This window comes from Macrobrachium rosenbergii, chromosome 48 (assembly GCF_040412425.1).
Source record: "Macrobrachium rosenbergii isolate ZJJX-2024 chromosome 48, ASM4041242v1, whole genome shotgun sequence".
NCBI lineage: Eukaryota > Metazoa > Arthropoda > Malacostraca > Decapoda > Palaemonidae > Macrobrachium > Macrobrachium rosenbergii.
In genome coordinates, this window is record NC_089788.1 from 8,828,965 (window position 1) to 8,856,425 (window position 27,461).

A 27,461-nucleotide genomic window follows, 5' to 3' on the forward strand; every position below is an offset into this window, starting at 1 on the left:
TAATTTTTTGGTGCGATTTGCCGGCACGTGTGTTGAATGGTATGTTAAATATATATATATATATATATATATATATATATATATATATATATATATATATATATATATATATATATATATATATATATATAAATATATATATATATATATATATATATATATATATATATATATATATATATATATATATGTGTGTGTGTGTGTGTATATATATATATATATTTGTATATATTTATATATTTATATATATATATATATATATATATATATATATATATATATATATATATATATATATATACTCGTATATATATATATATACAAAGAACTTAATGTCCGAAACAAGCAATTCTCTTAATTGCGATTATTTTATCATTGAACATTTTTCAGATTCGAACCATAAGTGGGTGTGAAATTTTAATGCCTTCGCTGTGATTATTTTTCTAACACTTACACAGTTCTACAACGTTCGTACCATTTTGGCAGAAACTGATCCTGATTTTAATCTCGTCATGATTATTAATCGTTTTTTTAATATTATCGTAATTATTGCGCAATTCTGATGTTTGTATCATATTACAGGTAAACCGCTGTACGTTTTAATTTCTTCATTACTGTTGACCATTCTAACCAAAAACAGTTCACTAATGACGCGAAGTAGCCCAGGGTGCCACCATATTTGAATGGCTATGCAGGTGTTTATGCAGATGAAGACTAACCCAAGATAGCTTAAGCTATCTTGTTATTTTTCGTAAGTGATTCCCGAAGTCAACAACCTTCTCAAAGAATGGCGAAGTTAGGAGGAAGGAATTTTTCCTCTTTTAGTAAGGTATTTTAAGTCAGAATCCTTCCGCTCATAAGATCCCATAGGGGGTAATGCCGTCAGTGCACCTCACGCGTTGCACTGTAGGCTTTACTTCAGGTTCTTTGCAGCGTCCCTTCGACCCCTAGCTGCAAGCTAGATAATGACGTGTTGTTTGTGGCTGCTTGATATATTTATGGATGCCGTGATGTAATCAAAGAAATAACAGTAGATGAAAGAGCCAATTTGTCAGCTAAGAAAATGAGTCGTGAATGAATTGTGGAATGGCTGATGTTTGCTGGTGGTATAGTACTAGCTGTAGATAGTGAGGAGAAACGACAGAGACTCGTGAAAAATTCGAAAGAGTTTGCAAAGGGAAAAGTCGAGAGTAAATGTGAGCAAGAGTGGAGTTGTGAGAATAGAAAGGATATGTACAATTATAAGTAGTTCAAGCTGGTCCGCTGGTATAGTGGTTAGTATCGTGGCATGCCACTCGGATGTCACGGGTTCGCGTCTCCCCCGGGGCAATGAAAAATCATCTGCTCAGTATCATGATCAGTTACTGTTGCGGTGTGGGGTCTGTGGTGGCAGGTTGAAACCAACTTTCTTTGGAAGCTTGAATTTCAATTCAGTGGCCCCTTCGGCGTGCTTGTTTCATGTGCATAGGTGCATAGGTTCCATCTACTGAAATATTGATAATAATAATAATGTGAATGTTAACCTGAAGCCGTTTTCTGGCCCAGGCCCGAAGAAAATAGGAGCAATAGACAAAATGAAGTGATAGAGCATCTTGCTGGATCCCTGATGAATTGATTAATGTGAGGATCACCGATTTCCTTTCCTATTATTACCGTGAATCGTGCAAATATAACAATAACTTGGTAATGTCTTTAGCAGTAATACTGTGACAGCATAGAGTAAATAAATAACCAAAATATAAATTTTTAATGGTATATATAACTAATCATGTTTTATTTTTTTTTAAACTAAAATGCCGAGGGTAGAATGAGAGAGCAATTATTAAGTATTTAGAATTAATTAATGGTTTACTGTACGGTGACAGGCTTGCAGCATTCCTGTTCTAAGTAATCATCTCTCTCTCTCTCTCTCTCTCTCTCTCTCTCTCTCTCTCTCTCTCTCTCTCTCTCTCTCAGTAATCTCGCGCTTCCATTCAAGAGAGATATCTGTCTTCATTGGTTCAGGTATGCTGTTGGATACACGACCACATCATGTAAGAACATTCCATTTACATCCGATCAGAAAACTCACCTGCTCCTCTTTGACACCTGTTCCTATCTAATGAGCAACGTATCATTCCTCATTAAATGGTCAATTACTTTATGCTAAAAGCTGGGTGCTGGGGCCATCGCGAAACGATAGACTTACAACTAGAGGCTCCTAGGTCTTCATGGACCGGAAGAGGTTTGGGGTTGGGGAAAAGTGGGGGGGAGGGTAGCTTGTTTAGGTGGTGGTTTGTGGGGTTCAGTTTCTGGGATACTATTAGGGGGGTCGGGGAGCGTCTAGTTGTGACCTAGAATCTATAGGACTAACAGGTAACGGGCGGGTAAGATCGAGTTCAGTGTTGAAGAGGCCATCGAGACGGAAGGACACTGACGGGACTCTCTGTTGGTTCTCTGGACAGTCTTGGGGGAGCCATACGTTGAAGGCAGTGGTAGGTTACGATAGATGAATGAAACTTACTTTTCGAGTATTATTACTCAATTACGATGTCTACGCGAAGTTTTTTTTACTTTGTAGCAGTAACGCGTATTCGGCAAACTAGACCATCATGGCGATATTCGAGTAATCAGACTGATAATGGGAAGAAAACCACATCGTTTTGTGAAAGACGAAATTCAGCGAGTTTAGACCTGCTCAGAGTTCTTGATTTTTTGTAAAGAAATATCGGAAATTAATATTCATTTAGTTGAAGTTTGGGAATACAAACCTGGATTGCTTATACAAAAGAGAGTCTAAGTTCTAGGCGAACTAACTGTAGAACATGAAAGTAATGTCTATGATTACAAAGAAAAGAAAACATGACTTGCTATCTGCATCAAACAGTGCTTCGTTTGTCGAAGCTCTTGACATCTAGTTATTGAGTTTTACATTTTTCCTTGAACGTCCAGTTGAAGATTAGGGGTTGCATTGCTGTGGGTAGGAAACGCCGAGTCACTTAGTTTAATGTTATTACCTGTTTTTGACTTGTTGTTTTCACATGATTGACATCGTTGTTTGCGGTAAGTATAAAATTGTTTCATTACCGTGAACCTCGAGTCTGTATCGGTGTCCATTTGGCAGGAATTTTGGCGCACTATTTCTGTTCAGTTCTAAACTGTGCTCAATTATTAGACTCACTTGTTAAATGGTATATACATAAACCATCCCGTGTATTCTTAAGAAAATAATTGTTTAATATATTACTCCCGTGAGTTTATAAATTGCGATTTATTACCAATGTGGCTGGGAAGATATTTGCAGTTATGTTCATATTGACTCCAACTTTCAGTCATTTTATTCTCCTGGGTCATTATCAGGAAAATTAGCACTGGGATTTTGCCATAAAAAACAGCGATTTGATAGACTTAGCATAACTTATGTTGAAAGATTCATATCATTCGATATTTTTCCATTCAGAACCTTGAAGACTTCACAATAATTTGTGGTTTGTTTCCTTAGAAAACCTTAAATTTATGATCACAAAGAAAAAATTCCACGCCGATTTAAAGTATTTTTTTTTATGACTTAGGTAATTTTTTCTCTACTGATTATGGAACATATCTTTTACTTACTTATTTGTTTCCTCACAAAACCTTAAATTTATTATCACAAAGCTTAGACGAAAGAAAAAAATTGCACACCGATTTAAAGTTTTTCTTTTCTTTAATGGCTTAGGTAGTTTTTTTTCCTGCTGATTATGAAACGTATCTTTTACCAGTTTGGAAAAGCGTCGTTCGTTGCTTTCTACGGTTCTGCGAAAGGCAAGCCACAGGTCTTACCAAATGAAGGTCCTATGCTATACAAAAATTAGACAAGCCACAACAATGTATTGGATTTTTGTTTATAAACAGTTCATACTAAGAAATCACAAAGTAAGCGCGTGATTTTGCTAATTAGCTGAAGCCACGGGAAAAGTTCAAACTGAGACGACAGAGTGCCAGGTACTCTCGTGTGATTGTGCCCTGAAGATGTGTTAAGAATACACGAAAGTACTTGGCACTCTGTCGTTTCATTTTGAACTTTCCAAGTGACTTCAGCTTATAAACAGTTCGTCTTTACTTTACTATCCCCGCACCCCCTTCCCCACCCTTGGATATCTGTTTGGCTTGCTTGTAAGGCTGGTTATTGCTTCAGTAGCCGGCAGTTCAAAAAGCAAGGAAGAGGTCTTTGTTGACATATTTTCAGGCGATTGTGCTTGATTACTGTATAAGGAATTATGCTTCCGTTGTATATATATATATATATATATATATATATATATATATATATATATATATATATATATATGTGTGTGTGTGTGTGTGTGTTCAGTATGTATATATATACACACAGTTCTATGTCACTTAATTTCATGCTACAGTAAATAAAGTAAATAACAAGCGCTTTCCTCTTATTTCAACAAATCTCCAAGGTACAATGAAAACGTGTTGAAATAAAACGAAAGCGCTTGGTACGTCCTCCTTTTATTTTTGTTGCAGCCTCATATAAATTCTATATATATATACATACATACATGCATACATATATTTATATTTGTGTGTATGTGTGTGTGTGTCTATCACGCTTAGAGATACCAAAAAGAATCGTTTATTTTTTTCACTCCTCTACAGGAAGCAAGTACGCAGCGTGTGTGTCTCAGCCATGGCGAGTTTCACGTCCCTGTCTCTTGCATCCTTGCTGTGTTGCTTCCTAGTGGCTCTGCAACTCTCTCAGGTAATGCCAAATAATTAAAGGTCTCTAATTCCCAGTTTCCTTCATCCACAACTGTGTGACTTCCCATAATTCCTATAAGGGACATTGTAACTAGGATTTATAGAGTACAGGGTTAGTCCGCCTCTGGCAAAAAAAAAGGAGTCTCGCGCATGTCATTGTCTGACTGCTTTAGGCCGAGGTTGAGACAAAGAAAAGTTATCACTCATCACTCAGTATTTGACTTTGGACAGTCTCACGCATGTCATTGTCTGGCTGCTTTAGGCCGAGGTTGAGATAAAGAAAAGTCATCACTCATCAGTCAGTATTTGACCTTAGCAGAGTGAAGAACAAGGAAGCTTGGGAGACGCACCTGGCCTGGATTAACACGGGTAGGCCTACTGCATTAGCCAAATGTCAATAAAAAAGGCATATGGATGATTATTCATATCCCTTGGCACAGCACTGCCTGGAGATTAACGGGGACCTCCCTCATCTAAGGTTGTGAAGTAGAGAGAGAGAGAGAGAGAGAGAATGCGTGTTAAAAATATTCTCAATAGTGAGCCTTCATTTTTTTGTTTTCCCGGTTTTCTTCTATGGTAAGCTTCCAAGCATCCAGCAACGCATGCGCAGTAACTCCGAGGTGGACTATCCCTGTACTCTATTAATCCTGACATGTAACATAGTATAATTATCTAATGACCCTAATTACCTAATCTATTTCCCCTTCTTTAGGCAGCATGGACTCCACCGAAATGGAACAGCAAAGACTCCAAGGGAATCGTCAAGAAATGGGTGAAGTCTAAAGCGGACGATGCTGAGCTAGCAAGAGTCATGAAGTACTACAAAGGCGTTCGCAATATGCACAGCTCTCGTAAGTGAAGATAATTCCAGGGGATCTAATGATAATCACGAGGTATGAGAAAGTTGATTTCTTTATATATCGGTGGATCTAATGAGGGTCACAGGACATAAAGAGAGGAAGCTAGTCCTTTTACAGGTGCATAGTAGGTTCAGGTACTTGTGCAAGGAAATCTGCATGGTTCACTCCGTTCCGCACAGAGAATTTTTATTCCTTTGCACAGAGAATTTTTATAGCCATTTTCTTCAGTTTCTGTGCTGGTGTGCAACAACTCTTGATCCTTTTCATTTCCTTCACCCCAAGACTGCTTTAGCACGAAGGATGTTTAACTGCTAAAGGTTAGGACGGTTGTTAACAAGTAAAAAAATGCGCCGAAGTTTCTTCGGTGCAATCGATTTTTCTGTACAGCCACTATAGCGTATAATCAAGGCCACCGAAAACGGATCTGTCTGTTGGTGGTCTCGGTATAATGCTGTGGTAGCCTATTCTATATCGTTGCAATAAGCACGATTATGGCTAACTTTAACCTTAAATAAAATAAAAACTACTGAGGCTAGAGGGCTGCAGTGGTATGTTTGATGATTTTTTAAAAAGTGCAGACTGAATAAAGTGCGGATGAACAAACAAAGCCGGCACAATAGTTTTCTTTTACAGAAAACTAAAAAGGCTATTCTAGGAGAAGGATGTTAAAGTGCATGCAGTGTTCAGATGGCCAGGTTCCAGTTGTCTCCTACTGGTTATGATGGAGCCCCCTGGGTTAGGTTAGCCTGAAGAAGGTTAAGACTTAGGCCTCAGCTAGGAAGCGTACAGTGCCCTGGGCTAGGTCAGTTTAAGACGTATCCTTTTCTGTGAGTTTAAGGAGTCCGTGTGAGCAAAGCCCCAAGTCTGACCAAGTTGGATATGGCATACTAGGTTAGGTAAGGATGTATCGCTTAACACTAGATTTTTATCAATGGAGAGGTATTCCATGGCCAGGTTAAGCTACAATGGTCCCTTCAAGGATGGGGATGTTAAAGTACTCCCAAGTATTTCTACAAAGGCAAGAACAATTTGTGTGGGTGCTTTTTAGTGATTGGTGCCTGTCTGCCATCCATGAAACCTGTATTGAAGTTTAGTTTGTTGTTTCATATAAAATCTGGCAAATTTTTTATGACCTAAGGTCAGTTAGTTAAGTTCGATGTTACCTGATAGCACTGCTTTTGTTTATGGAACTTTTTCAAATTTGGTATTTTGTTTCGCTGTCGAATCACACATTTTGTTTTCAGTTAAATTCAGTGTTAGAATTTCCTCTTGATAATTTCTTGCAAAATCCAGTGTTACAGTTATTCCCCCTTGATAATTTCTTGCAAAATTCAGTGTTACAATTTCCTCTCGATAATTTCTTGCAAAATTCAGTGTTCAAATTTCCTCTAGATAATTTCTTGGAAAATTCAGTGTTAAAATTTCCTCTTGATAATTTCTTGGAAATTCAGTGTTAAAATTTCCTCTTGATAATTTCTTGCAAAATTCAGTGTTACAGTTATTTCCCCTTGATAATTTCTTGCAAAATTCAGTATTATAATTTCCTCTCTATAATTTCTTGCAAAATTCAGTGTTAAAATTTCCTCTAGATAATTTCTTGCAATATTCAGTCATAAAATTTCATCTTGATAATTTCTTGGCAATTCAGTGTTAAAATTTCCTCTTGATAATTTCTTGCAAAATTCAGTGTTACAATTTCCTCTTGATAATTTCCTGCATTTTTGGTACTTTTCTAATTTGATCCCCATCATTATCCCACAAGGTATAATTGATGTCAACGGTTTGTTCATTGTCGACGTTGATAACCTTAATCATTGCAACACCAGATTACGGAAACAGGTTAATGAATATGTCCATCCTTGAAGCATACGAATTCTTGTTTGTATAACGGAGACAATTATAGGAATACCGAGTTTCAGAATTAGACCTCGAGACACTTCGCTATCCGTGTAGACACCCCGGGATTATGTATTTAATCAACGGATAGGTTTGCTTAAAAGCAAATGGGCGTTAAAGACTAATACACACACAAACAAAGCCACTCCAACATCTTCTAAAAACATAACATAGGCCTCACACGTCTCGACTGTCGACCTAACCGCGCAACGACTCCTCGCTGCTGGGAGAAAGGGCGCTGGTGACTAGTACAATACATGTACATACACTACCGGTGTCTAAGCAATGACAGGCAGGGCAGCCGATCGACACTACAGTCTTCCCCAAAGCCAAATCAAAGTCCTTCAAAAAGAAGGCATCGTGCTTACCCCATACAAATGGGAAAGACAAGCACATTAAAAGAAGAAGAAGAAGCTGGGACGACATACTATCCAGGTGAAGGTTTTGAAATTGGCATTCGCGACATACAGTAAATGTTAGGAGAACGCATATTGAAGAAACTACAGTAAATAGCCGTGAAATGTTTTAGATGAGACTCGTGAGTTAGGTACGAAAAGGAGCAGGAATAATGTTGCCACGAGGATGAGCGATATCTATTCACCGGCTCCAAAAAGGCTTCATGAATTTCTGTAATAATAATTTTGTAACTCCCAGTTTAGTCAACTACTTTTATTTTAGTAACCTGATGTGAGATTTGTAAGAAAGAGAAAATAATCTTTGAAAGAATGCCTCGCTTGCTTCTTTTGAACTTCCTTTTACCATCTACCCCTTTTTAGTTTTCTGTAAAAGACAACTATTGCGACGGCTTTGTCTGTCCGTTCGCACTTTTTCTGTCCGCCCTCAGATCTTAAAAACTACTGAGGCTAGAGGGCTGCAAATTGGTATATTGATCATTTACCCTACAATCATCAAACATACCAAATTGCAGCCCTCTAGCCTCAGTGGTTTTTTGTTTTATTTAAGGTTAAAGTTAGCCATAATCGTACTTCTGGCACCGCTATAGGTACCAATAACACAGGCCACCACTGGACCCTGGCTGAGTTCTATGGGCCACAGCTAAGAGTTTCATGGGCCATTGCTGAGGCCACCACCGGACCATGGCTGAATTTCATGAGCCACGGCTAAGAGTTTCATGGGCCGTGGCTGGAATTTTCATACAGCGTTATATGCTGTACAGAAACTTCTGCGCGTTTTTTACTTGTTTCAAGTTATAAGAGCTTCCCAAGATCTCACCACTATCCAGACACCTCGTAAATTCTTCTAATGACCAAAAGTTTCTGGTCATTAGGAGTCGTAATTTCGGTATTGAAATCAAGTGGGCTGTTAATGACGACCTGTCCAATTAATTGGATTAACACCTGTCTCGCCACTTGAGTTCTAGGGCGTTTAGCCGTCCTTCAGAGGTGATTAAATACGGCTTAATTGGCATATCACCTGTCGACACCACAATTTGGCAATTTCTCAGTTGGGCCCTTGAGGGAAATGGAAGACTTAGGGATGTTGCGAGTTAAATAACCTCTGGAATTTCCCCTTCCTCTGTTCTGTTTTAGTTTTCTGTAAAAGAAAACTATTGTGCCGGCTTTGTCTGTCCGTCCGCTCTTTTCCTGTCCGCCCTCAGATCTTAAAAACTACTGAGGCTAGAGGGCTGCAAATTGGAATGTTGACCATCCACCCTCCAATCATCAGACATACCAGATTGCAGCCCTCTAACCTCAGTAGTTTTGATCTTATTTAAGGTTAAAGTTAGCCATAAGCGTGCTTCTGGCAACAATGTAGGATAGGCAACCACTGGGCCGTGGTTAGTTTCATGAGCTGCGGCTCACAGCATTATACCGAGACCACCGAAAGATCTATCTTTCGGTGGTCTCGCTATAATGCTGCATGAGCCGCGGCCCATGAAACTTTAACCACGGCCCGGTGGGGTGGCCTGGCCTATGTCGTTGCCAGAAGCACTATTATGGCTAACTTTAACCTTAAATAGAATCAAAACTACTGAGGCTAGAGGGCTACAATTTGGTATGTTGGATGATTGGAGGGTGGATGATCAACATACTAATTTGCAGCCCTCTAGCCTCAGTAGTTTTTAAGATCTGAGGGCGGGCAGAAAAAAGTGCGGATGGACAGACAAAGCCGGCATAACAGTTTTCTTTTCAGAAAACAAAAAAAAAGATTACTTGCACAGTGATTTTAAACAGTGAAGAAACTAATCCAAGTCTTAGCTGTTTAACAGAATAATGTTCGGGATGACGAACGAAGATGAATATTGAACTGAATTGAATATAGAATTTAGGCCATAGGCCAAGCACTGGGACCTAGGAGGTCATTCAGCGCTGAGATGGAAATTGACTGTAAAAGGTTTGAAGGTGTAACAGGAGGAAAACCTCGCAGTTGCACTATGAATAAATTGTTAGCAGAGGGTGGAAAGTAAGATGGAAGATAGGGAATATGAAAGGAGGTACAGTAAAAGAAACGAAATGGGTTGCAGCTAGTGTCCGAAGGCACGGTGCAAAGAACCTTAAGTAATGCCTACAGTGCACCGCACGAGGTGCACTGACGGCAGTACTCCCCACGGGGAAGATGTATATTACAGGAAAACTGTTCACGAAAACTGTAAACTATAACTGACGAATAACAGGGTTTTGCTGAAGCCTAAAATAGGGGCAGATAGTAGGATATCCAAAAATCGAGTAGGATGGCCATGAATAGGATGCTCATCCTGAGTTTTCAATTTTCCTTCTAAGATTCTCGCATCGTAAATTTTCGGAGCAAGAGCCCGTGCCAGCTCATGGCTGGCCTAGTATAACAAACAAAAGCAAGTGTTGAGAGCGGCGGGAGGGTTGAGGGGATGATGCGGCCTTGTCTGGGTGGAGGGAAGGAGGAGGATGGAAAGGGAGTGAGGATGATCTCTTTCTCTCTTTCCACTATCTCGATAAAGCTAAATAGAAACGTGTACTTAGATTTTTTATTCTTGTTTTACAAATCAAGTGTTTGGCTTACGTTTCCTAAACACAGTATAAACATCATCCACTTTATATCTTTGTAAATGTCCAACCTTCCTAACACAACCTCGGAAGCCAACATAGGTATTTTATTTTGGTCGTTTTTCAAGTCTTCTGTCACAAGCACTGTAAGGACTTTGTTTTGGTAGACAGATGAATTATAGGACGAGGAACATCCGAAGCATATTTTCTTTCAACTCTATTTTAACGTTTCGGTATTAATCTTGTACCATTTTCAAAAATCAGCCGAAGTGAATGAAAGACATGGATATGGCAAAAGTATATACAATATTAGAATTACGAAATACGACGAAGGTCTAAAATTAAAAGAAAATCCTTGATTTTAATTTGTTGCCTCCTCCATTTCCGCAGCTCCAGGAAAGTATCAGTGTGTGGTTGGAGAGGAATATTTGATACACAGCAGGAATTACCCGAAGGATTATCCGAGGGGCACCAAGCAGAGGTGGATATTCAAGGTTTGTGTGAGGGATAAGTTTTTCGTTGATTTAATGGCATTTTTCTTCATATGTTCGAGCCAAGGTCCTTCACATATACTCTGGGGGTAGGTTAGAAATGACTGGCTATTTTTTAAAGTTGATCTCATTCTAGTTTATGTATTTATTTTAATTTTTTCAAGACAATTATCAGTGAGAGAGGGCTGTTTGTATTTTAGTACTTTCTGTAGTGTTTTACTGTTAAAGTATGTAAGTAAATCTTTTTTCTCTGAAAGGAATCTGACCGTTATGAACCGCTTAATGGGGACATTCAAAACATTTCAAATTACGCTTGCGTTTTAATGCTATACCTATGGAAATAATTCGAGTATTTTTCAGTCTGTTTTCGACGAAAGCAGGACTGCTATTGTTTGCATTGTAGAGATATTGATAAATCTTCAAATTACGCTTTTAATTGCTATAAGTTTACAAGATAAAATCCACCTAACTTCCAAATCGTAGAGAAGAGACAGGGAAAAGGTCTGCCGCACTGTAGGCTGCTGTTCACTTGGTTTTTGGAACCAAAGAAGTTCATATTTTTTACCATTTTCTTGTAACGACTCTGAACAAAGATTATTTTATCGATGATTTTGTGTTTATTTTCACTTGAAGTTTTAGTGGTAACTGAAGTCCTTTTTTTCATGACATAATAGTACTTGAATCCCTGAATCTTACATTACTAATGTTTCACGCGTAGGTTTGATTTTTGTGTGTGCTTGTGTAAAGGCCGACTGGACAGGCAACTTGGCGCTGTTAGCTAGTCTAGATCTGATGAGAAAAATATAAAACAAGAGGGACCTGCTAACTTTGAGTGAAGAGATAAACCCACCTCTTAAAAGATAAAGGGCTCTTTGGATCGGGAAACGACTGACATCAGTAGAGAATTCCACAACTGGTGACAGAAGAAAGTTTAACTGATCAGTACAAAGACTGCTCATTTCTGCACAGAAACTGTAGGCTGATAGGTTGAAAATGCCTGATGAATGAAAGTTACCTCGTCGAGCTCCTCCCGATTTAATTATATGATGATGTAACTTTTGACTTGTCAGTAATATTTCCCTGTCTCTCCACCAACAACTGCAGCTCACATAAATGTACTGGCAATCAGTTGCATAATTTATTATGAAGGCCAACAGAGGCATGCTTCATTTATAAGGAGATATCCCCATACCGTTATTTTATTCATCCAGTCAAGGGATCGGACTTGGGTTCCTTCGCTCTGAGCTGTGAGCGCTATCATTACACTGCAAGTATTATCAAAAAGAAAGACCGCCTCGGTCAGCTTAGTGGAACGCTAGCCAAAATTCCACCTGTAGAAGAATGGCAATGATCAGGCAATTTATATCATAAACAGACATCTGCAACTTGTTGCACACACATCACAAGCAAGTTAAATACAAGTCAACGACTTATTGGAAGTCCTAACCTGTGCTTCATAAGATTATCCAGCATTTGCCAAATATTCGTCCTCCGCTTAAAGTTGTTGACTTGTTTTCAACATGCTGGTGATCTATAAGTGATATGTTTTCAACATGTGTTTATGACATGTGACACGCCCTTACGAAGAGAAGAGGACAAGGTCGTTTATTAGACACATTGCTTTTGAAACAGCCTGAGATCAAAACGAGAAGTTTTAAACAAAAGTTGCAAATTTTCAAAAGAAATTGGACACGTGAACAACTGAGAAGAACACGATTATGGTATAATGACTCTCCAATGTAAGTCTAAAGGAGACCACTTCTCGCCTTATAGGCCTATGCGTAAACCCGAAGGAGCGTAGTGCCGTCAGCGCACCTCACTCGCACTGTAGCCCAGGGTATATCTGCTTGGACCCTGCTGTAGCCATTACTTAGTTTCTTTGCAGCGTCCATCCGGTCCCTAGCTACAACTTCTGTCATTTCTTTTACCGTACCTCCGTTCATTTTCATATTCTCTTTCTTCTATATTACCTTCCACCCTCTCCTAACAGTTGTTTCACTGTGCAACTGCGAGGTTTTCCTTCTGTTACATCTTTAAAATCTTTCTACTGTCAATTTTCCTTTCAGCACGGAATGACCTTATAGGTCCCTAAGCTTGGCCGTTGGCGTAAATTTTATATTCCGTTCCTTATATGTTTAACCTTATTTACAGATTCTGTACTGTTCTATGGGGTAGACAAATGATATGACTTACCGAACTGATATTCCATAATCGTTTGTTTTGCAGACTGACAGCGATACCTTGGTAAAGGTCCAGTGTCCTGCCATCAGGATAATGCCCTCAAGGCATTGTAAGAGAGATAAACTCGTCATCTTCGGAGGGAATAAGTTCATCAGAGGAGTGAGGTAAGACTTGCAAGGCCTGGATTTAAATACGAAACTCCCCCTGACTGATTGATTTGACGCTTTATCTGATGATCAGCCATGAGATAAAATTTTTCACGGAGGTTTCAATTCATTTGAAAAAATTTGAGTTTTTTAACATTTTAATTCATTTGGTAAATTTGTTCATCTTTCTGTTGAAAGTTATTAGCCTGCTAATGTGAGAGAGAGAGAGAGAGAGAGAGAGAGAGAGAGAGAGAGAGAGAGAGAGAGAGAGAGAGAGATTCAACAATTGTACAAGGGATGGAAATTATGCAGAAGAGTAAACGCATTTTTGTTAAGGCATTGAAGGGTAGATTAATTAAGATGAACTATAAGAAAACAACATTTTACCAATTACCAGGGAGTTCGATACAAGCAAGGAGAGGTATTTAGCCGAAGAGAAAACAGGCTGAACCTTTTAAGAATGAGGAATCATTAACGTATTCAGGAAGCCTTATTAAATGCAAGGGGCTTAAAATGTTAAAACTCGTACCTGTTATTTCCTGTTGCATACTCTCTTTCTTAATTTTTCAGTTTCTTAAAGGAAGTTTATCTAATGAATATTAAGTTAAGGTTTTTTTTCAGATTTACAATACCTTTTATTTTCTACTATTCATTCATGAGAAAAATTCATTGTTGTTGTACGCCAGTTTACCATTTTGTGAATATGGCTTTTACACACACACAAACATATACATATATATATATATATATATATATATATATATATATATATATATATATATATATATATATATATATATGTATGTGTGTGTGTGTGTGTGTGTGTGTGTGTGTGTATTAGCAAGATATTAAGTGAATTTCATTTAATTTTTAATTCTTGTTCTCGTTGAGTGGATATGAATTAGCACAGATTCATATCACGATGCGCAGTTCCATAAGCATAAAATTGAAGCATCAAAGGACTGTATATAATCATTACTCTCTGCCAGTTTTATAGAAATAGATTTCCCAAAAACTCAGTAAGTTTTGAAGATGGCGTCATGTGCTTCCAGGCGCTGTGGTCGCATCAACAACTATAAATGGACGTTTTACGAGAATCTGAAGATAACTTTCAAGAGTAATGGAGATACTTCCACATCCAAAGGCTTCATTTGCACAGTACGATGCGAAGGTAAGGGAAGGAGAGAGAGGTTTCTGGAGAATATTTATGTCATTTTGACAACATTACATTATTCATTTAAGAGGGAAAAACGCTTAGTCTCGGAAGGGGGTTAGTGTCGTCAGTGCACCTCACTCTGTACATTATAGGCACGCACTTTGAATCCTTTTACTTTTCCTCCGTTCCCGCTTCCTTCCTTCAGTCTTGCTGTCCAACGTCTCTAACTATTACTTCTTAGAGCACTGTGGTTTTTTTTTCCAAAGTTCCACCGTTAGATTCTTGAACTTCGTCTTTTTTCCTGGATAGCTTTATATTGCCGTCATACCACTCTCGACCCCGCCCGGAGTACCGGGACCTTTCCTTGAAAAAAAGCGGGATGCCATGTCTTAAAAACTAACCATAGAACTTTCTTGAAAATAATCTCATTATGTTTCCCACACCCAAATTATGAAGGGTAAACCTCTTAACCTAATTTAACCCAGGGGCATGGCAAAAAAACCGGGGCTGGTGCAATACTAGCATACATCTCAGGAATTTGCCTCCCGCTTTCCACTGCCTTGAGCGCTGATTGGCCGAAAAAGCCCTAAAATTTGACTTGACATCGGGAATTTCATAAATCAAATAAAAATACTTAGTTTTACCTGTTTTTTTTTTTTTTGTGTGAAAATAATCAGGTTTTTTGAAGATCATCGGAGATTATTTAACTGATTTAGTGTCGTGTCATAATTTACTATAAAATTAGCAGTTCCGATTGATTTGATGTCCCATACAGGGGATATTGTTCTGAAGGTCCCATTTTTTCCTTTTTGAATTTTATCTATTATTATTATTATTATTATTATTATTATTATTATTGTTGTTGTTGTGTAGAACTCTCAGTGTCGAGAACAGAAGTAATTTTGTATAAGGTCCACAATAATATATCAATGGTAGAATGTGAGACTTTATATAAAAATGTATAAAAGCTTTGAACCCTATACTGGGTTCATCTTCAGGTGTACTGAAGATGAACCCAGGATAGGGTTCGAAAGCTTTTTTATACAATTTTATGAAGTCTCACATTCTACCACTGATATATTATTGTGGACCTTGTACATTATTATTATTATTATTATTATTATTATTATTATTATTATTATTATTATTATTATTACTTTGCAGGCTTGCCAACCACAACAACCAGCACGACGACAACCACGTTCAGTCCCCTTTGTCCTCAACCCGCTTTCCCGCCAAGTGTGCCAACACCTGTTGCGTGTGAGTCGACGTGATCTCTCTTTTCGGGTTAATTGGCAATTAGCCCTTTAAAATAATACACCATGTATCTTAATGTCTATGGCCTTTTTTTGAAGATTCTTTACTGTTAGTGTCATTGGGTGCAATTCGTGATTGAAACTAATAGGAGTTTGAGATTGTAAGGTAAAGATGAATAAATGCACGGATGAGATACAATTAAATGGCGAGATTGCGACGAAAAGTGAAGTTCCTGATTTCAAATTTATATTACTGTGCGAAAACCTGGACTAGGAATGATGCATATTATCTCTCTCTCTCTCTCTCTCTCTCTCTCTCTCTCTCTCTCTCTCTCTCTCTCTCTCTCTCTCTCACGAAACTCCAAATTTCGCAGATTCTTGAGATGGTTTGGTGGATTCAGTTTCTGATTGAATTCGATGCATCATTTGTTACGAGTATTTAGAATAATGACCTTTTTGTCAAATGTAAATGAAATGTATTGCCACTATGACTACTAATATCATGACCATTTTTATTTTGGATATTCTCAAAATTTCAGCTTGCTCTGATATTCCTGCGGAGTTCAGTTCTGCCTGCACTTGCACTGATGTAAGTAAATAGACCATTAATTTTTTCTACAAACAAATATATATATATATATATATATATATATATATATATATATATATATATATATATATATGAATGTCTTTTACTGTAATACAACAGTATAATATGAAGATAAAAATGCCCATAAAACACCATTTGAACGTTGCAGCCACATATTTCGAGCACGTCCTTCTGTGACCCTGTTCACTGGTAAAATATGGACAGATGATATGATACAAGAGTACATATACAAAGCATATGTAGGGAAACGGTCACCTACATATGCTTTGTATATGTACTCTTGTAACACATCATCTGTCCATATTTTACCAGTGAACAGGGGCACAGAAGAGAGTACTCGAAATATGTGGTTGCAACGCTCAAATAGTGTTTTATGGGCCTTTTTATCTTCATACACACACATACATACACACACACACACACACACACACATATATATATATATATATATATACTATATAAACTGTATATTATGTATATATATATATATATATATATATATATATATATATATATATATATATATATATATATATATATATATATATATATATATATATACTGTATATTATATATATGTGTGTGTGTATGCTCATGATGTGTGTGTGTGTGTGTGTGTGAATTTACTTATAATCCGTCCTGAGAATTTTATTCTGAAAAAATAGTAACTTGTCGTTACCATCTTATATATAAGAATGGAGGGGCCAGCTCGATTTGACTTGATTTTATTAATTTGTGTTTTGTATGTTCTCCTTTAGTGCAGTGGCAAAATGTCCCTGACGTGTAACTTCTGTAATAGGTGCGACTTTGACCTCTTCGCCCTTCTCGATTTCAGGTAAGGTTGGGTCCAACAGAATCCCTCTTGGATTTTGATGCCTTTCATAATTTTGGATCTAGTATCAATATCAACAAAGGTATTAAAACTAGAAGTGACAAAATTCAGTATGTATGGTTCGGACTTCGATGCCTTTCATAATTTTGGGTCTAGTAATAATATTAACAAAGGTATTAAGACTAGAAGTGACAAAATTAAGTATGCATGGTGTGGACTTCTGAGTAGCGTTAAATTCTGAGCCTTATTTTGTAACAGTGTCCTTACTCTTACCAGGGAAGGTTTAGACTGGTTTAGCATTGAAGAGTAATCTAGTGTAGTAAGTGGAGGAAGGACCTTTCAAAAATGTTTTAACCTGGGAAACCCTGCTACTTGAGATCAGATGTGCTAAATGGGAGGAAGATATTTATTTTGGAGAACTAAATCAGTATCTTCTTTGAGCAGATTTTCCTGTTGTAGCGAGGGAAGAAGCACCTTCTCATGATTCACTGTAGTGTCATTGAAGGAGTGTCTGGTCTCAGGAATATCTAAGCTCACTTTAACTCTTCGACTTCTTAGTACAACCTTTAGTCTTCTTTCAATTTCACTTTTAGAGCCTTGTACCTCATCTCCTTTTTTTATGGATCTCTTTATCTTGCTGGCCAATCACTCCAACTCCCTCTGGTCACTGTCTTAAGCATGGAATGGCCGAAAGTGCCCAGTGCTTGGCTTGACAGTCTAGACTTCATAGGTTCATTCAAGACGTTCAGTACAATATTATTTCTTGTGTGCAGTACATAATTAATTGTTATTACATTACATGAATAATATGTGAAAATCAATATAGTAGATGGTAACAAATGTAACATATACCCCGTAGGGGATTAGTGCCGCCAGTGCACCTCACGGGGTGCACTGTAGGCATTACTGAAGGTTCTTTGCAGCGTCCCCTCGGTCCCTAGCTGCAACCCCTTTCTTTCCTATTACTGTACCTCCACTCATATTATCTTTCTTCCATCTTGCTATCCACCCTCTCCTAACAATTATTTCATAGTGCAACTGCGAGGTTTTCCTCCTGTTACACCTTTCAGACCAACCTACTCTCAATTTCCTTTCCAGCTCTGAATGAATCTCATAGGTCCCAGTGCTTGGCCTTAGGCCTAAACTCTATATTCCATTCCATCCATTCCAAATGCAACATATTTTAACATATTCCAGTTTGGACATCGTCCTAGAGCCTCATTTTCCTTGTGCGGAGACCATGGATGCCAGTGGCTACTTCTTCCACAATTCTGCCAAGGTCAAGGCTGTTAGGATATGTGTGGAGGAAGATATGTCTCACGTGTCATTCCCGCTTGCAGAACTGGTCAACCTCGAGACTTTGGCCTATCAGGTAAGAGAGAATTTATTTATTTACGAAAGTTGTTGGAGATTTAATAAAGGAAAGGATTTATTTGTTTATAAGTGGTATTTTGAGAATTTAAGTGGGTAGGTATTATTTATTTCTTAATGAAGGAAGTATTTATTTGTTTATAAAAGGTATTTGGGAATTTAAGTGGGTGGTTAGTATTTACGTCTTATGGAAGCCTTCGTGAGGTTTTTCTAACATTACTGGTAAAGCTTAAGCAGAAAGGACCATCTTGACATATGAAAACCACTTGAATGTGCGCGGTTTTAGTCAGGGTTAATAATCCCCCAACTAATAATGAAGGAACTATTTAATCTCCCAACTAATAGTGAAGGAACTTTTTATAACTCTCTGCACATCATGGCTTAATAGAATAATCTCTTGCTTTTTGAAGATCCTACCATGCATCGGGACGCATTTTCCCGAGATGTAACCGAGTACCGGGACCTTTCCCTGGAAAAAGCTGGACGCCATATTTTAAAAACTAACCACAGAATTTTCTTGAAAATAATCTCATTATGTTTCCCACACCCAAATAAACTGAAGGTCCTTATCTAACATAATCTAACCCAACCTAAGCTAGCCAAACCTAGGGGCATGGGAAAAAAACCGGGGCTGGTGCAATACCAGCAAACATCTCAGGAATTTGCCATCGGGACGCATTATGGTTCGGGACTTTCCCTGAAAAAAGCGGGTTCCTGAAAAAAGCGGGACGCCATATCTTAAAAGCTAGTCATAGAATCTTCTTGAAAATAATCTCAATATGTTTACCACGCCTTAAATTTAAAGGTATCCACCTCTGCGGCGTGTTTAGTACAAGCCCGTTGGGGATTACCGTTCACAAACAAAAGACTGAGCGCGCGCCAGTTCTCACTCGTCTGGCCGAACCTTAATACAGTTGGTGAATATGCCATCGGGACATCCACGAAAATCACGTTTATCTTTTCTTCGTATCAACAGGACTGCAGCGGCGGCCCTCTCATTGACATTTGCTCGCTGTCAAGAAGCATCATTCCAGAGGGACCTAAGTCCTCCGTTAAACCAAGTACCAGGGCCACTCATTCCGTGACGTTGCCGAATGGCGCTGCCGTTCCCAACCTTGTTAACCTGTATCTGCACGACGTAAGAAAGCACACACATCTGTACAGAGAGAGAGAGAGAGAGAGTAAATGAGTAAATGTATGCTTTCAGATATCAGAGAGTTGTTATTTATTTTGCATAATCCTGCAACATTTTATAGATGAGAAAATCAAATCTGTTCTGTAGCCTAATTTCCTTTCCATGTATTAAATTTTTTGGTTCTTCGTAGCAGTCGTATTTACAGTAGGCTAAGAATAATTAGCTCTATCGAAGAAGCCCCCTAAATATAAGAATTACAAATCATACAGTTAGAAAGTAACATTTATATGGTCGTCTTCCAAACCTTCGTCCTCAGGATGGAGACAGTGATAAGAAAAAGTTTGAAATACGCACACCCTGTCAGGAACTAATTGACAATTTTACCTGTTTCGCATCTACCACAGGTCATATTGACAATTGCTGCTGGGACCTTGGGCTATAACTCCCTGCAGTTTATATCAATGGATTCTGAGGATATTGAAATCCAGGCCAATGCTTTCTCGCATATGACTGCTCTTCATACGCTGTAAGTAAACCACTCATGTAATTCTTGAGGTCTGTAGTGGCACTCTGTAGAATTTTGGAGATTTTGTATTTAAATCTCAAGTGCTACTGCCAATAGGTCTTGCTTCTTCACCAAAATGTAGCAATATTTACTTCTTTAAGGATTTTTTTATCAGTAGTCTGGAAATTTGAAACAATCTGCAGTGCCACTTTTGCGTCCAGTGAAATTATAGTTGCTAGACTTTAAACGAGAACAAAAGGACAGGCCTTACCCATATAATCTTAAACTGTTAACTGTAAAAGAGTCATTCTAGAAAGAGGTGTATCTTTCCATATTTGATTTGGTTTTATTTCACAGAAATTTAATGGAGATCGGGTGTGGTGATTCTCATTTGCAATCTTTTTTTTTTTTTGCCTCTCCCTTCCCAAACTTTATTCTCGAGAAATTTTAGCATCTTGTGCCATCACTTCAGGAATCAAGTCTCCCTTTAACCTTCTATTATAGTTTTTCATTATATTTTTACACACTCATTATATATATATATATATATATATATATATATATATATATATATATATATATATATACATATATATATATATATATATATATATATATATATATATATATACATGCATACACAAACATATATATATATGTGTGTGAGTATCATTTTATTTTCTTTATAATTTCTCATATATAGTTTATTGTTTACTGCTATGTTACATCTTTTTCCATATATATATACTGTATATATATACTATATATATATACATATATATATATATATATATATATATATATATATATATATAGATATATATATATATATATATATATATATATATCACACATTACACAGGTCAATGGCTTTGAAATGAAGTCGAAACCGGTCAGGACCTCTTATTTTTCACCTGTGGCAATGTGTGATAAATGAATCACGTACAAGTGATAATAATCATATATATATATATATATATATATATATATATATATATATATATATATATATATATATATATATATATAAACACTGTAAATACATAAACACCAAACACAGCTTCATTTACCCCACAGGTCAGCCAAGCTGTGCCAGAGCCTGGTCGCAAACGCTGCCTTCAAGATCACAGCCACGAATCTTGAGACGCTGACAATTCATGACACCTGCGTCCACACCATCTCCCCGGGCTCTATTCAGCTAGGTAAGAAGAATTCAAAGCCCCTGGAATTTCTGGCTTATGAGGAGAACCTTTTCTCCCAAGAGGAATTTTGCTCATTATTACGTTAAACTCTTGTAAGGTGCATTTTTGCACTTTTAGAAACTTAACTTTTTTGGAGATAAGTTGCCCTTATTACTAAAAGAAACTTAACTTTGTTGGAGATAAGTTGCCCTTGTTACTAACAGAAACTGAACTTTGTTGGAGATAAGTTGCCCTTATTACTAACAGAAACTTAACTTTGTTGGAGATGAGTTGCCCTTATTACCAACAGAAACTTATCTTTGTTGGAGATAAGTTGCCTTATTACTAACAGAAACTTAACTTTGTTGGAGATAAGTTGCCCTCGTTACTAACAGAAACTTAACTTTGTTGGAGATGAGTTGCCCTTATTACTAACAGAAACTTATCTTTGTTGGAGATAAGTTGCCCTCGTTACTAACAGAAACTTAACTTTGTTGGAGATGAGTTGCCCTTATTACTAACAGAAACTTATCTTTGTTGGAGATAAGTTGCCCTTATTACTAACAGAAACAACTTTGTTGGAGATAAGTTGCCCTTATTACTAACAGAAACAACTTTGTTGGAGATAAGTTGCCCTTATTACTAACAGAAACTTAACTTTGTTGGAGATAAGTTGCCCTTATTACTAACAGAAACTTAACTTTGTTGGAGATAAGTTGCCCTTATTACTAACAGAAACAACTTTGTTGGAGATAAGTTGCCCTTATTACTAACAGAAACTTATCTTTGTTGGAGATAAGTTGCCCTTATTACTAACAGAAACAACTTTGTTGGAGATAAGTTGCCCTTATTACTAACAGAAACTTAACTTTGTTAGAGATAAGTTGCCCTTATTACAGATGATCGATTGATTGATTTTGGGTGTTATCTGGCGTTACGGCACTTAAAGGTAAATTCACCACTGGTATTGGTAATAATGGGCGGCAATTTTTGTGGTAATTATTGACCTCGTGTTGGAAGCGTGCAAATAGCAGAGTCTGTTCATCCTATCGTTCACGGAAAAAAAAAAAAGAAGTAAACAATGCGCCGAAGTTTCTTCGGCGCAATCGAGTTCTCTGTACAGCCGCTACAGAGTATAATCAAGGCCACCGAAAACGAATCTATCTTTCGGTGGTTTCGGTATAATGCTGTATGAGCCACGGCCCATGAAACTTTAACCACGGCCCGGTGGTGTCGTATCCTATATCGTTGCCAGAAGCACGATTATGGCTAACTTTAACCTTAAATAAAATAAAAACTACTGAAGCTAGAGGGCTGCAATTTGGTATGTTTGATGGATGGAGGGTAGATGATTAACATACCAATTTGCAGCCCTCTAGCCTCAGTAGTTTTTAAGATCTCAAGGCGGACAGAAAAAAAGTGCAGACGGACAGACAAAGCTGGCACAACAGTTTTCTTTTACAGAAAACTAAAACATAATTGAAGAATCCGCTTAATGTATTACATGTAATGGTTTAAATTCCCTCTCTTTTTCCTCAGACGTAGCCCATTCTCTTGTCCATGAATATTAAACCTCATTAAAAAAAAATTTTTGTGCAATGTTGTAAGTTAAATTAAACATTAAGGCCTATATATTTTTTTTAACGTAATAACTGAACGGAGTTTTCATTTCGGCATTATGCGTTTTTACCCCTTGTTCATTATCTTATTTCTTTCCTTCTGTTGGTCCTACCCCACTTCACACTACTACTTTGAATTGTTCATTTTTGCTCACCGTTCATTACTATCTTTAATAACTGTCTTCTTGGTCATTTTAAGTAAAGAGTGGTTTTTTTTTGTGTCACGTAGGACATGAAAAGTCGAAACATGACAGCATAAATGTTAATGGCATTTCTTCATCTCTGCAAACCCTTATTAATGCTTATGAAGGCTACATGTGCTGCCCAAGAATTTGTAAAGATTTTATTTTCCCCGAAACCTTTTGAATCGAGGATTTTTCTCTAATGAAAACTTTAATTTTATTGCAGAAGGCGTAACAACTCGGACGAGCCACGGTACGTCTTTCTCTTTGATTATTCGTGTCTGAAACTCTGTAAGAAACAGAAAGAAAGTTTACGATGGTTTTGCTCAGATGCATCTAAATGATTCGCTATCTTCAATTCAGTCCAGTACCTGCAGACTTCTAAAAAGCAAGCTTTTATTTTCTATTACAGGAGATTTGTTGATATACTGTTAAAATGAGTCCAGGTTTAGTCATTCCTGTAACTTTGTGTATTTGTTTATTTGCTTACCAATTTATTTACATATTTTGTATTCCATTTAAGTGAGCATTGTTGCACTTATTTATTTGTTTACTTATTTACTTATGGATTTCCATTCGAGTTAGCTTTTGTTAGTTACCACTGGAAATGGGCGTATGCCGCTTTACTTTTCTGCATTGTCTGTGCGCTCCATAGTTCTGTAAGTTCAGCTAGAAGAAGAAACAACAACAAAAGGGTCAGGTTCAAGAGATGAAAACGTTTTATGCAACGAATGTCCGTTTCTCTTTCATAAAACTTGTGTATGAAAAGCAAGGATCATCGACATGACGTGCCAAACACTGAGTTTTGAATAAAAAAAATTATATTTCTGTTGCTATTCGTGATAAACAGTGATCCATCGTAACCTTTCGTTTTAAAGGGTGCCCTTGTTAGCAAGAGATCTTGCTGGCGAAAGTAGCTTAAATCCGTCATCGACAACGATAACAGAGAATACATCGAAATAGTGCTTGATAATAAGTAGTGAAGGAAGGATACCTTACAGAGACATAGAAAAATATGCTATAAGTAAATTAATGGGATAGGCATAATCTTAAGTATATATATATATATATATATATATATATATATATATATATATATATATATATATATACATATATTGTTTCGCTAAAATGGGGCATATACTCGTATGTAACGAACTGTCTTTAGCTGTGTATTCCAAAGTATAAGTGGTATACTATAAGCTTTTTACTACTCTTGTTTGTTTTTATACTTTTGTCATTATATATATATATATATATATATATATATATATATATATATATATATATATATATACACACACACTATATAAACTGAAGGTTATGCCTATTTCATTGATTCACTTATAGCATATTATTCTATGTTTCTATAAGATATCATACCTTCATCACTTATTATCGAGCAAAATCTTAAGACTACAGCAATCCAAGTGAATTGATTAGATAATATAAAACTCAAACAGCACCATATATATACACATTATATAAAACTGAAGGTTTTATATAATGTGTATATATATATATATATATATATATATATATATATATATATATATATATATATATATATATATATATATATATATATATATATATATATATATATATATATATATATTACACACACACACACACACACACACACATATATATATATATATATATATATATATATATATATATATATATATATATATATTATATATATATATATACTTAACAAACCTTTTTCATTCCTTGGCAGGATTAATAACGCTCACGTTCACAGCAAGTTCAGCTCTGTTTCCCCACATTCCGATGTGTCCCTTCAGACAGCTGCTGGAAATGGACGTCGTGGACTTGATTTGGACAACAGGTCAGATGAGTGGCTTTGTGTTACTTTTATAAGACAGTTCTGTGAAGCTCAGTAGGTAATAGTCATTGAGTTTGAAATATGAGCCTACTGAACTCAACCATATAATTGTAAGGAGGAGGCGGAAATATATTATGTTTTAGTGAAATAGAACTAAAGTTAATTGTCAGAATCTGAATGCATTTCATATCTCGTTTAATCAACAGAAGTGCAGTGCCGTTCCTGTGGCGGAGTCTGGTACTGGAGCCTGTCTCCCGGCGAGGTCGCCAACATCACTTCCACTTGCTACGACATCGTCAGTAGTTCCTCCATGACTCTGAGTACTTACATCACAAGCAACCCCAACCCGTGCGGTTATAGTTTTGGCTATACTTCTTGTTACTGAAGACTCACTGAGGTCCTGCACGACACAGAGAAGAAGAAGAGAGGAATGTTACATCAGTCCAATGGCCAACTCGTTGAACATTGACGTCACTGCACTTTACGTTCTTTGTATTTTTCTTCTTAGAATTTTTTTCTTATTCAACAGATCTAACATGAAAAGCATTGTATGTTGCAATTCATATTTATCATAACAGTAATAAAAGCATTTCTTCAAGTTACGAGGTGGTCCAGTACTTTGTGATATTGTGTTTATGGTATGTCAAAATTTCAGTGTTGTTTCACTAAAATGGGGTATATCTTTAACAAACTATCTTTAGCTGTGTATTCCAAATTATAAGCGGTATACTATACGCTTTTTAATATTTTTGTTGCGCCATACTTTGTCATAGTATCCTGTCCAATATTGAAGTACAACATTTTCTTTCAGATATTGGTGATGCTGTCTATAGCAATGCTTATCTCTTTTGCTTATTATATTTTGTTGTATTACTCTTTGCAGTAGTTAAATCTATATATATATATATATATATATATATATATATATATATATATATATATATATATATATATATATATATATCTTACACAGTATATATCAGTTACATTTAAGTTAAGTATTCTTCTTTATATATATATTTTTGGAACATTATTTGTGATAGGAATGGAAGTAGTGCGTGGTATAGGCTACTAAACCAGTAAATAATTACATCTCGTGATTTTGGTGTAGCACCAGATTTTTCTCATATGTAATCATGTATTTGATTTTAAGGCTCAAAAGATTTCCTTGAACGCCTATATTTCCTATTATGTGTAATTCTTCCCTTCAGTTTTAAGTGTCATTCTGAGACATTCCAGACTGCTTAATTAGTCAGCTGGTATGAAGAATTCTCACAGTATACCTTCGGTTAGGCCTACTAGCAGTTTCTCTTTTTTTTTCAACTGTTTATCCCTGGCTCTAGATCTTTTCTCGCTTAGCTCTCCAGCTACTTTAGGTTGTTTTTGCTCTAGTTTTAGTCTACTGTTCAAAGAAATAGATATTTAGGGCTAGGGTTATGGGTCCAGAATTTGGCTCAGTGGTGTGGTAAAATTCCTTTACATTACCTAGCAGACGGTTAAGCGTTATTTCAGACTCTTATCTGTAAGGTCTTCATTAAATAAAAAAAAAGTAGGCCAACCACTGTTACTCTCATTGTTGTTAGAGGTGACAAGCCTCAAGGATAAATAGGCGTCCGCACAGCAGGCGGGGTGAGTGCAGTTTAGCTCTGATTTTTCAGTGAATACATTTGTCTGTTTTCTTTCTTCCGAAAGATTTTCTTCAAAAATAGCACAGCTAGTTCGCAAGCAACTTATCGGAGGTACGTGTAGATACTTCATTAAGAGAAGCCTAAACTTAAAAAAAAAAAATAAAAGTACTAATCACGTGATCTTTGTACGTCCTGCATTAGTTGACTTGTGAAATACTGGTATTTAAGGCAAAGAAGAATAATTATTGACTTCGATCATTCACCATGAAAGGTACCTAAGGACGCCAGACATTCATACAAATATTTCGAAGGCAGGGTTGTCCTAGATGTATTCGCGTAAAGTCAGTAAAATGTAAAAAATGCACCATGTTACATTTTAATGTTGCATTTGAAATGGTTTGGAATTGTGCGCACAATGTATATTTTAATTTGCACTGTAAGATTGTCAAGAAAAAATAAGCTACCCTCATGTATATTGTTTTCTTTTTTGTCACTGCGTTTGCACAGAAAAAAAAACTTTTGTCATTGTCATTGTTTATATCGTAATATATTAGTTATCTGAATGGCTATAAGCATGCAGCAGACAGAAATAAATTTTGGCATATACCACAAAGGAGTTGGGCAGTTGAGTAATAAGGAACAGCAAAGGCCTTGATGTATATCTGATTTAAAATAAAAGCACTAAATCGTACGATTTCATTTCGATTATCCCTCTTCCTATACAAAATCAAGAGACCAATTCATTTATGCCATCTGGTATTCTGGTAATAAATGTTGAGAGCTTGTTGAGGTATATTTAAACGAAATCTACTTCTTACAGACATTTAGCGAAAGCAGGAGTAATC

At 36.7% G+C, this 27,461-nt stretch overlaps 1 protein-coding gene across 2 annotated transcripts; it reads left to right on the forward strand.

The window, feature by feature from the left end:
- The first annotated feature begins 2,308 nt into the window (after positions 1-2,308).
- Positions 2,309-25,523, forward strand: LOC136831236 (uncharacterized). 2 transcript variants are annotated; one of them, XM_067091273.1, is made up of 16 exons: positions 2,309-2,355; positions 4,633-4,735; positions 5,447-5,585; positions 10,862-10,965; positions 13,189-13,307; positions 14,342-14,460; positions 15,610-15,705; positions 16,241-16,290; positions 17,070-17,146; positions 18,341-18,515; positions 19,491-19,652; positions 20,054-20,175; positions 21,232-21,356; positions 23,363-23,389; positions 24,881-24,991; positions 25,195-25,523. In XM_067091273.1, the coding sequence occupies exons 2-16, from the start codon at positions 4,664-4,666 to the stop codon at positions 25,371-25,373; spliced, it is 1,677 nt and encodes a 558-aa protein (XP_066947374.1). In that variant the 5' UTR covers positions 2,309-2,355; positions 4,633-4,663; the 3' UTR covers positions 25,374-25,523. The 2 variants fall into 2 exon arrangements, with proteins under 2 accessions (XP_066947374.1, XP_066947373.1); XM_067091272.1 differs by having other exon boundaries at positions 2,336-2,474.
- The last annotated feature ends 1,938 nt before the right edge of the window (positions 25,524-27,461 follow it).

What these genes read in the sequence shown, in the direction of transcription:
- LOC136831236 (XM_067091273.1), top strand. Translation starts at nt 4,664, where the DNA reads ATGGCGAGTTTCACGTCCCTGTCTCTTGCATCCTTGCTGTGTTGCTTC. An exon ending in CCCGGGCTCTATTCAGCTAG is followed by an intron (nt 21,357 to 23,362) that starts GTAAGAAGAATT and finishes ATTTTATTGCAG; the next exon opens with AAGGCGTAACAACTCGGACG. An exon ending in GGACTTGATTTGGACAACAG is followed by an intron (nt 24,992 to 25,194) that starts GTCAGATGAGTG and finishes TTTAATCAACAG; the next exon opens with AAGTGCAGTGCCGTTCCTGT.